Genomic DNA, 11,883 nt, shown 5'->3' with positions numbered 1-11,883 from the left:
CATAAAATAATTTTAAAAATATTTTGACAAAGTTATAAACAAAGGTACCCCAGGTGGCTCTCAGAGGAGTTGGGTTGTATCTAAGCGTAAGTCAGAGACAAGCATGTTCTTCCAGTTTGTCACTCGGACTTCCGGTCTGCAGCAGTATATTGGCAGGCTAAGGGTCTGCCCTAATATGAAAAAAGTTCTGTAATCCTAAAATAAATCACCTTGCACGGGATTATTCTCAGATTTCATTACAATTAGGAATGATTGCAAAGCAGATACACAGAAAAACCTTTCACTGTCAAGGAATAAAATGTCCGAAAATCTTCTATGCAAGGAGCTCCTGAAAAGGAATTTGGGACTGGATAATAATCGCAGAGCAAAATTTAATTTTGACATCCAGTGTCTCCTCGCTGAAGGAAATTCGAACAGCAGGCCTTAAGGTGAAGATAGAAGAAACGTGCTTTATCTAAGGTAATGACAGTCAATCAGCAAGACAAGATGTAGAGAGCACCGTCGCATTTTTCCGGAAAAAAAAAAAAGCATAGCGCAGACTGGACACGACGCCTTCCTGTATATGAGAAACAGCGCTAACACAAGCCATCGCCAGGAGAGCAGCGATCACTATTGTGTTAGCGCCGGCGGCGGAAGGAGTTATCCCCACCGCTACGTTAAAGAGTCCTTCTTTGTTCAGCTTCGGACAGGGACGCAGAGCGCGGTGTTCTTCCGCGCTCGGTGCACAGTCCCCGCCCCTCGCAGCCCTGGAGAGCTGCCATTCGGCACCGGAGTCGCTCCGCGCTCCCAGAATGCACCGGCAGTCCGCGGGAAACCAAAATGGCGAAGGGCTGTAGCGAAGTGGGCTGTGTTTGAGGCCGGTGTAAGAAGGCTCACTCTACTCCCAACCCTCGTCCCCAGGACCTCGGTTTGTGCGTGTGCGTGTGCGGGGTGCCCGGTGGGGCGGGTGCCCAGTAAGTGCTTGGACTCGCAGGGGAAGCGCCCAAGGGGACGTGATTGGTTGTTTTTTCCTGTATGAAGCGGTTGGCACCACTGAAGTGACCGAATGAGGTGAGAGACCTTGGCCTGGGAACCAGGCTCTTCCGGAGGAGGTGGGGGCGGGAGGGAGAAGGAAGAAAGGAAGCAAGTATAAAAGGGAAAGATGGAGGATCGAAGTGGGGGTGGGATTTCCAGTGTGTGTATGTGGGTCCCTTGCATTTATGTATATGTTGAAAAGAATGGATAGAATGGAGTAGTCATTTAGGTGTTGGAGAAAATAGGGAGCGAGCAAGGCATTGGGGAAGTCGGTTGGAGGACCAAGATGAAACGTTGAGACGGGGAAGCTGTGTTTGGAGGGGCAGGAAGGAACCTGGGGGCGGGAGACGGTTGGAGGGGCAGGATGAACCTGGTGATGAGGGGGTGGGGAACCGAGGGGAGGAGCCGTTAGGAAATGCGGACTGAGGGAGACGTGGGGAGCTGAGTGAAGGGGCTGCCTGGGACCTTAGGGGGCGCAAAGGGAAGTAGCCGCTTGGAACCAGAGGGTGGTGGAATTGTATGGAATTGGAGTAAGGGGCTAGAGTAGAAGGGCAGGATGGAGTACGTGGATAAGAGAAACACTAAATGGAGCCTGGAAGCAAACCCTGAAAGCTTTAAAGGGGAGAAGGGAGGGAAAGTGTGAGATGGGAGAGAGACACCTTATATTTGGAGCGCACAATGAAATCTAACTCATCCCTCCTCGAATGTAGATATGTATTATTCATTTTTACAACTGAGGTAATTATGGTTCAAAGGATTTTAACTGATTTGCCAAGATTTCTTAACATATTTTGGTAGTGCCAGAACTCTTAACTCTGAGTGTGTGTTTTACAATCTGGTGTCTTTGGTTGCTAGAATTTTTCTTTGGAAGCAACTAGAGGGAACAGATGGATTTATCGGGGTGATTTGACGAACAGAGAGGGTTCGTGAACAATGGAAAAGGGATATGGAATGTTATTCTATTCTTTAAAACATTTAACTTTGTTAATGTTAATTAACATTAATTATTTATTAATGTTAATGTTAACTGTTAAAAGTTAGAACCGTTTACAAATAAAAATATGCAGACCTAGGTAGGCCTGTGTATAACGTCAGAAAGCACCATGTGAGGTCAGTACAGAACTAGAAATATGTAAATAGTGCCTGATTTAATTTGACTCCAGATGCTCCGGTAGTACTAACTTTGTCCTTCAACATCAATTCCATGTGACTCTTCTGTATACGTTGCCTACACGCTGGCTTCAATTTCCATGTTTTCATTTTTTCTTGAGAATTCCTTTTTTGTTTTGTTTTGGGCAGTAGATTGCAAAGACTGAATCTGAAAGTATTTTATGAGGGTAAAGTAAAATGTACTTAAATTCTTAAGTGACCTTTTCAAAGGTTTGAAAATGCTTTACATGGAGCCATTTTGACTAACAGGTTTAGGTGCCCAGCAGTTTTGGCAAGGAAAGATTTTAAATTTCTTTAACATAGAGCATTCCATTCTTGATATTTAGAATGTTAGTCACACTCTAACCATTTGCAGTGATAGCTTGAGAGTGACTACAAAGTGAAATTCTGTTTTTGTTTTATTAGGTTCCTAAATATAAAAATATATTCGAATTCACATTTTGTTTGCTCACCTTCAGTTTTTTTTAAGTGCTAAAAATATTCTAAAATATTTGAATTAAGAGTGCACCTGTTTCCTGATGCTGCGTATTCGTGTTAATGGCATTAACGGAAATCTATACCTAATCAGGATGAAATGCACACACAATTTTAGAACTAGAAGTATAGAAATCATCTGGTTAAACTTTTTTTCTAGATGAAACAAAATATATTTAATGATCTTTTTAATTATGCTGGTTGCCTCAAAGCTCAGTTTGGAAAGGGATTTTATTTTGTGTATTTTGCTATGGGTCAATAAATTCTTTGATGTCATTGATTTATAAATATACCTTTCATTAGATCCTTGACTGAAAGGGTAATTTGCTTTATTCTTATTTCAGCATAATCTTTATATCTGACTTTAGGAAACTGGTGATTTAGTAATAATCTATTTTAACAGACAGGGAAATTTCCACCTGAGGAGTTGTCATGGCCAACATCTGTAGCTGGGTGGTTTGGAAAGTAAAATTTAACTGCTGGTTTAGTTAGTCTGAACTTCCATGAATGATATTCTTTGGTTGATATTTTTATGCTGTTTTCCTTGTTTTTCAGGATTTGTTTATTGCAGTAAAATGCAGTATAACAACCCTAAATTAGAATGTAGAGGTTTCTCTGTGGCTATTTTTTATGTATTGGTGTAGTGCTGTTCAATAGAACTTTCTGTTCGGATGGCAGTGATCTGTATCTGCTCTATCCAGTATGGTAGCCAAAGCTGCATGTGGATGCTGAACACTAGACATGTAGCTGGTGTGACTGAGAACTGGATTTATAATTTTCAACTTGTTGAAACTAAGTTTTAAATGGCCATATGTAGCTAGTGGCTGCTGTATTAGACAGCATAAGTATTAGGGGTTATTGCATCCATTTATTAGGAATTGTCACATCTAATAACCATGGAAACCATGGGAACCCAAGGGTAAGGAAATATCTTGGAACTAAGGATTGAAATTCTCTTTGTACATTTTAAGATGAAGTATTCTTCATTTTTGCCTCATACCTAGTCTTCTGTCATATCTCTGCAAAAGAATGAAGAAGGTAGCAACTTCTCTGATCTTTTATTTTTTTTAAGATTTTATTTATTTGCGCTCAAACATGAGGGGAGGACATGGGAGTTGGGGGAGATGCGACAGAGGGAGAGGGAGAAACAGACTCCCCACTGAATGTGGAACCCAACTCAGGGCTCCCTACCAGGACCCTGATCATGACCTGAGCCAAGTCAGAGGCTTAATCCGACTGAGCCACCCAGGTGCTCCTTCTCTGATCTTTTAATATATGATTCTGTTTCCTTTGTCAAACAGCAACAAAAACGGATGTTAAGAAAGTAGATTACTTTTTTTTAAATTACTTGTTTTTTTAATACATCAGTTAAAAAACCTTTTTATTAAGGAAAATTTAAAAACATATACAAAGTGAACAGAATAGTATAATAAACTTTTTTGTATCCATGCTTGTTTAATCTACATCTCTGCGTTCTCCACTCCCCTCCATTGTTTTTATTATTTTAAAAGCTTTTTAGATAAAATTTACATGTTAACCGTATACTTTTAAATAATAACTTTATTGAGGTAATGCATATGTCATATGTATATAACTCACATGTTTATACCGTCTTAAGGTACAATTTACTGATTTTTTTAGTATATTCACAGAGTTGTGCAACCATCACCACTATCCAATTTCAGAACATTTTCATCAGCCCAAAATGAAAATCTGTAACCATTAGCAGTCACTTTCCATTATTCCCTCCCACTACCCCTGGCATCCACTAACCAGTCTTCTGTGTTTATATTTTGCCTATCCTGGACATTTCACATAAATGGAACCATATACTATATGGCCTTTTGTGTCTGTCTTTCTTCGCTTAGCATGATGTTTTCAGGTACATCCGTGTTATAGCATGTATCATTCCTTTTTGTGGCCAAAATATGTCTCATTGTATGGATATATATTTAATTTTGTTAATCCATTCATCAGTTGATGGGCATTTGGTTGTTTCCACTTTTTGCTGTTAAGTTTTTTATTTGCAGTGAATGTTTATTTACAGGATTTGTGTGGACATGGGGTTCATTTCTCTTGAATACATATCCAGGAGTGGAATTGCGGGGTCAGATGACACCTCTGTATTTAACATTTTGAGAAACTGCCTAACTGTTTTCCAAAGAGCCTGCATCTTCTTACAGTCTCATCAGCAACTATGAGGGTTCCAGTTTCTCTACATCCTTACCAATACTTGTCTTTTTGGTTATAAGCATCCTAATGGGTGTGCAGTGGTATCTCATTGTGGTTTTGATTTGCATTATCCTGATGACTAATGATGTTGAGCATCTTTTCCATGTAGTTACTGGCCTTTTGTATACCTTCTTTGGAGAACTGTCTATACAGGTCCTTTGCCCATTAAAAAAATTGGATTATTTATGTTTTCACTGTTGAGTTGTAAGCATTGTTCATGTGGTTTGGATATAAGTCCCTTATCAGGTGTGTGGTTTGCAATTATTTTCTCCTGTTCTTTGGGTTGTTCCTTCACTTGATGTCCTGTGATGCACAAAAGTCTTTAATTTTGATGAAGTCTAATTTATCCTTTTTCTTGTTTTGCTTATGCTTTCTTTTTTTTTGAGATTTTATTTATTTATTTGACAGAGAGAGCACAAGCAGGGGGAGCACCAGGCAGAGGGAGAGGGAGAAGCAGGGAGCCAGAAGTGGATGCGGGGCTTGTGCCTTTGATGTCATATCTAAGAAAATGTTGCATAACAGGGTGACACAGATTTACTTCTATGGTTTTTTTCTAAGAATTATATAATTTCAGCTCTTACATTTAGTTTGTGACCCATTTTGAGTTAATTTTTGTATGTGGTGTGAGGTAGGTGTCCAGTTTCATTTATTTTAGGTGTGAATACCAATTTCCCTGAACCATTTGTTAAAAAGACTCTTCTTTCCCATTGAATTGTTTTGACAGTCTTTTCAAAGATCAGTTGAACATAAATGAAAAGATTTGTTTCCAGATTCTCAATTTTATTCCATTTATGTGTCCTTATGCCTGCATTATAATGTCTCGATTACTGTTACTTGGTATTAACTTTTGAAATGGGGAAGTATGAGTCCTTTGGTTTTCTTTTTCAGTGTTATTTGGGTATTCTGGGTTTCTTTCTCTTCTATGTGAATTTTAGGAGTAGTCTGTCAATTTTTGCAAGACAGGCACACCTGGGATTTTGATAGATACTGTAATGAATCTGTAGATCGATTTGGGAAAAATTGCCGTCTTAAAAATGTTAACATCCAGAAACATGGGATGTCTTTTCCAATTACGTAGGTTTTATTTAATTGCTTTCTCTTCGTTTTGTAGTTTTCATTGTACAAGCCTTATATTTTTTTTTTAAAGATTTTCTTTATTTATTTGAGAGAGAGAGAGTGAGAGAGAACATGAGAGGGGAGAGGGTCAGAGGGAGAAGCAGACTCCCCACTGAGCGGGATGTGGGACTCGATCCTGTGACTGGACTCCAGGATCATGACCAGAGCTGAAGGCAGTTGCTTAACCAACTGAGCCACCCAGGTGCCCAAGCCTTACATTTTTTTGTTGTTGTTAAATTTATTCCTAAGTATTTTGTTCTTTTTTGGTGCTATTGCAAATGAAATTTTTTCCTTAATTTCATTTTCCGATTATTCACTGGTAGCATATAGAGATGCATTTGATTGTTGTATATTAATCTTGTATTCTGCAACTTTGCTAATCTGGTTTATTCTAGTAGGGTTTTTTGTGTGTGTGGATTCTGAATCATTTTTTCGGTTTTGTAGCATAGTTTCCTCACTGTCAATTTTGTGTCATCTTGAGTATTGGTGACAGTATTTCTTAAGCTAATCTGTATGAGAATTAAAGTAATTATATAAAAATTGGTGCTGGGCTCTATTGCAGATTTTTTTTTAAAGATTTTATTTATTTATTTGACAGAGAGATAGCGAGAGCAGGAACACAAACAGGGGGAGTGGGAGAGGAAGAAGCAGGCTTCCCGCCGAGCAGGGAGCCCGATGTGGGACTCGATCCCAGGACCCTGGGATCATGACCTGAGCCAAAGGCAGACACTTTAACAACTGAGCCACCCAGGCGCCCTATTGCAGATTTGTTGTTAACTACAGCAGGTCTACTCTTGATTCTCACTTTGGGAAACCAGCAGAACATGTCTGATTTACTATGTACCCCACCTTCTCTCACAACCATTTGGTTTCTCTATGGATAAAAGATGTCTCAGTATTTTCTTTCATATTTCCTCCCCATTGGCTGTGAACACCAATTTTCTGTGTTTTGATGCTGGTGCTCTTAGTGTATTCATATGCATTGGCACTGAGGAGTACTTTGCTCATGCTGCCTGGGTAGTTGGTGATTATATCACCAGTTATAACACAAATCTACATTTCAGAGTTAAAATGTGAAAATTGTCCTTTAGTTGATGACTTCTCTAGGCAGTAGGACCAACCAATTGGAGCTCTTTAGGCAAAGGAGTAATTGAAACAGGTTTTCCATACTGCATATTGAAAGTGCATTAATTAAAGGATGGGTTGGTAGCAGGAAGATCAATTGGGGAAGTATATGTTAGTAATGCAGGCAAGAGCTGAGCTGATAATGACCAGAAATAAGGCAGTGGTTGTAGGAGATTTTTGAGAGGTGATTTTTAAGGAATAATTAGGACTTGGTGAATATTTGGGGGGTCAGGGAAGAGGGAAGAATCAAATAATACTTCTAGATTAAGAACTCATGAGACAGTAATGGCATTAACTTAGTGGAATTAACTGGAGAAAGGGGAGGAATTTGAAGAAAATGTCAGTTTTGTTAAGTTAAAGGTTCTGGGAGAATCCAGGTTGAGGTATCTCGTGGGAAATTGGCAGTTAGGGTCTGAAGCTTGTGAGACAGGATGGGGCTGGAGATGTAGAAATTGATAATAAGTAAAAATTAAGTGAGGCAGGGCACCTGGGTGGCTCATTCGGTTGAGCATCTGCCTTAGGCTCAGGTCATGATCCCAGGGTCCTTGGGTTGAGTCCCCAGTTGGATCTCTGCTCAGCAGGGAATCTGCTTCTCCCTCTCCCCTGCTCATGCTCTATCTCACTCTCACGCTCTCGCTCTCAAAAAATAAATAAAATCTTTTTGAAAAAATTAAGTGAAGCATTAGGAGCATATGACTAAGACAAGCAGAACATGTAGGAAAAAAGAAGGGAACCCTAGACCACTCCCAACATTAAAGGGTTGGCAGGGCAGGAAAAATCAGTATGGAAACCTGAGAAAGGTGGAAGAAGAGTCACTTACTATAGGTGATAGGTATCTCAGAAACCAAAGAAAGTGAATTTCAAGAAAAAGATCATGACCATCAGTTATTACACAAAGATGGAGTATGGTGAGAACTGAAATTAGCATTGTCTGGCATTTGGTCATTTGGAGGTCTTTGATGGAATTGTTAAAAGTAATCAGGACAGTCAATTCGTAATGGATTAAGTGGAATGTACTTTTTTAGGTTTATTGGTGAAATAATGAGAAAAATGTAGAAATAATTTGTAAGGACTATTGTTTTTGTTTCTAATTTGATTTTGGTTATGGCAGATTTGCATCAAGCAAAGTTAAGATTTAAAATAAAAAATTATATGCAAACAATGAATCAGAGAACACTACATCAAAAACTAATGATGTAATGTATGGTGATTAACATAACATAATAAAAAAGAAAATAAAAAAATAAAGGAAAGGAGGTAATTGATAATGTGAGATTACTCTCTAATACTGGAGAGAAGAAGAGTCATGTCTTCTTTACAGAAGTGAATTAGGTGAGCGCTATGAATTGTGTAAGACTGATGAATCACAGACCTGTACCCCTGAAACAAATGATACATTATATGTTAAACAAAAGAAGATAGTAGGAAGGGAAAAATGAAGGGGGGGAAATTGGAGAGGGAGACGAACCATGAGAGACTATGGACTCTGAGAAACAAACTGAGAGTTCTAGAGGGAAGGGGGGTGGGGGATGGGTTAGCCTGGTGATCGGTATTAAAGAGGGCATGTACTGCATGGAGCACTGGGTGTTACACGCAAACAATGAATCATGGAACACTACATCAAAAACTGACGATGTAATGTATGGTGACGAACATAACATAATAAAAAAATAAAAAATAAAATGGTAAAAAAAAATGAATTAGGTACATGCTTTTGTGAATAGGTTTAGGGGAAGGATGAGTGGGGAGAAAGTTGAGGAATTTCATGTTTGTAGCTTCTGTTTTTTCTGAAATAAAACCCTACCTTTTGAGTGAAGAAGTTGAATGACCCAACAGACCTTCCACCAAGTTCCTGCTTCTGAAGGTTTCTGCATAACAAAAATGATTTTTTTAAAAGAAAAGAACTTTCTGTTGTGCATTAATAGCTTTGCATGTATGTTTTGGTGTGGCACCTTAGCTTTTTGAAAAATATGTAAGTGTCGACTTTCTCCTGATTTCAAGTTCCCAGAGGCCAGGAGACTAGATCTTAATCATTTTGAACTTCCAGCTCTCTTGAGGAGGAGTGGCTGGCACATGTACCACTTTACTGTTCCTAGGAGAGTTTTTTGGTTTTTGTTTAGAATTAGTTTTTTAATACTAAGATGCTCTAAACATACAGGAACAAAATAAACCAATTTTCATTGAGAAGAGTGTCATTTCCTCCTGTCCTCAACATTAATTTAATCTTTTATGAGTGCTTGAACCCCTCTGTTGACTATCTGAGGACTTTTTGATAGCAATTCTCAAATTCTCCATTAGGTAGACAGCATTTTATGCAACTCTGGTTAAGAGCAGAGCCCTTACCTACTGGAAAACAGTCAGCAAAACTAAAGGGCAACCTTCAGAATGGGACAAGGTATTTGCAAATGACATATCTAATGAAGGGTTAGTATCCAAAATCTATAAAGAACTTATCGAACTTAATACCCAAAAAAACAGTCCAGTTAAGAAATGAGCAGAAGACATGAATAAACATTTTTCCAAAGAAGGAATACAGATGGCTAACAGACACATGAAAAGATGCTCAACATCATTCATCATCCGGGAAATTCAAATCAAAACTACAAATAAAATACCACCTCACAACCTGTCAGATGGCTAAAATTAACAGTCCAGGAAGCAACAGATGTTGGCAGGGATGCAGAGAAAGGGGAACCCTCTTAGACTGCTGGTGGGAATGCAAACTGGTGCAGCCACTCTGGAAAACAGTATGGAGGTTCTTCAAAAAGCTAAAAATAGAACTACCTGGGGGCACCTGGGTGGCTCAGTCTTTAGGCATCTGCCTTCGGCTCAGGTCATGATCTCGGGATCCTGGGATCAAACCCCACATCTGGCTCTCTGCTCAGCGGGAAGCCTGCTTCTTCCTCTCCCACTCTCCCTGCTTGTGTTCCCTCTCTCACTGTCTCTCTCTCTATCTGTCAAATAAATAAAATCTTTAAAATAAAAATAGAACTACTTTAAGATCCAGCAATTGCACTACTAGGTATTACCCAAAGGATACAAAAACACTGATTCGGAGGGACACATGCATTCTGATGTTTATAGCAGCATCAACAATAGCCAAATTATGGAAAGAGCCCAAATGTCCATCAACTGATGAATGGATACACAATGGAATATTACTCAGCCATGAGAAAGAATGAAATCTTGCCGTTTGCAACGATGTGAATGGAGCTAGAGTGTATTATGCTAAGCAAAATAAGTCAGTCCGTGAAAGACAAATACCACATGATTTCACTCATATGAGGAATCTAGGAAACAAAACAGATGAACATAGAAAAAAAGTGAGAGATGCAAACCATAAAACAGACTCTTAGCTATAGAGAACAAACAGGGTTGCTGGAGGGGCAGGGGTGGTGGGTACTTGTGATGAGCACTGGGTGTTAAATGTAAGTGATGAATCACTAAATTATAGAAACTAATACACTATTATGTTAACTAAAATTTAAATAAAAACTTGAAACAAAACAAAAATAGAGCACTGACCTATTGCTGAAAATAGATTTATACTAAATTTCAAAACATTATCCTAATATAGTTTTGGATCCTAACAACATTACCTCTTAAGCATAAGTTAACAAATATCTATTGGTTGCCCTCTTGAAGAAAATATACTATGGAGAATTCGTTTTCTTATTCGTTCAACAAATATTATTGAGGACTTCCTATGTGGGACATTGTCTTAGATGCTGGAAATACATTGTTGAACAACATAGCCATTTATACTGCCTTTGTGGAGTATGCAGTATTTTGAAGGAGTCACACACCCACACACAAAACAAACACACAGCATCATCAGTTTAGTGTTTTTCCTAAAACTGTTTAACCCGACTTTAATCATGAGGAAACAATAAGACAAATCCAGAATGTATAGCATGTTACCATTCAGCTTAGAAGTGAGAAGACAGTTGGCTTCAAAAAATATCCTGTTAAAATGAAACAAGGATACAGTTGAGATTAAAGGAAAGGGAAGAGACATGACAGAATACAATGTGTGAATTTTGACTGGATCTTAGATTTTGAAAAAACTTGAAAGAACATTTTTGTGTCAAATGGAGAATTAGGACTGTACATTAGGCAGTACTATTAATGTTAAATCTGCTGGGTATAATAGTCTTGTGGCTATATGGGACAAAGTTCATCTGTCAGTTCAGAGCTTTGTAAAAATAGAGACGATGTCCTTGAGTTTTTGTGTCAAAATCAGGGGCAGCCAGCTATTCCTATCTTAGGAAATGAAACAAAGTTGAATCATCTCTAGAAATGCCTTTCTAGAAATTACCGGTAGACTTAAATTAGGCCAGTAAAAGCCTTGTGGCTAAATATTACTATGGATGAGAGGCTTGATAATGGCAACAAATCTCATTTCACCACATGTTAAAGTCTGACAGTATTTCTGGCCTTACACTGTTTTTTATGACCAGTTCATAATTGGGATCCCAAATGACAAATACCGAGAATAACTCTGTCTAAAAGACAATGTGGCTTGCTGGAGTTTACCATATATTAAGAGTCAAGAGTTTGGGGATGTAATCAAGCATTACTTGACATTTTTAGAACTTCAAGAGAGTGATTTTATTTGAGTTACATATTTCTTATTGGTTAAAGGGAATAATATTCTCCCCTTTCTATCTTCTGACATTATTAGGAGAAAATGAGATGTGCTTGCTCTTGAGAAAGTTAAAACACTATGTAGTAAGGTGATCTTATTTTCAA

The 11,883-nt window shown here is 38.4% G+C and overlaps 1 protein-coding gene across 6 annotated transcripts in view; it reads left to right on the top strand.

The window, feature by feature from the left end:
• The first annotated feature begins 781 nt into the window (after positions 1-781).
• MTF2 (metal response element binding transcription factor 2) overlaps positions 782-11,883 on the top strand; it is a 61,222-nt gene continuing 50,120 nt past the window's right edge. For 3 of the 6 annotated variants that reach the window (XR_003208422.2, XM_025872210.2, XM_025872209.2), the window contains exon 1: positions 782-1,050. Coding sequence is in view for 2 of the 6 variants with exons in the window: in XM_025872209.2 (XP_025727994.1) it covers positions 1,046-1,050 (5 nt within the window). In the remaining 4 variants the exon portion in view is untranslated. The remainder of the gene's footprint in view (positions 1,051-11,883) is intronic. The other 3 variants (XR_012379359.1, XM_073896289.1, XM_025872208.2) reach the window with 1 other exon arrangement.

This window comes from Callorhinus ursinus, unplaced genomic scaffold (assembly GCF_003265705.2).
Source record: "Callorhinus ursinus isolate GAN/ISIS: 27379988/994484 unplaced genomic scaffold, GSC_fseal_2.0 scaffold9, whole genome shotgun sequence".
In the NCBI taxonomy this organism is placed as follows: Eukaryota; Metazoa; Chordata; class Mammalia; order Carnivora; family Otariidae; genus Callorhinus; species Callorhinus ursinus.
Note: the sequence above shows the minus strand (reverse complement) of the source record. Positions and strands in the feature narration are given on the sequence as shown.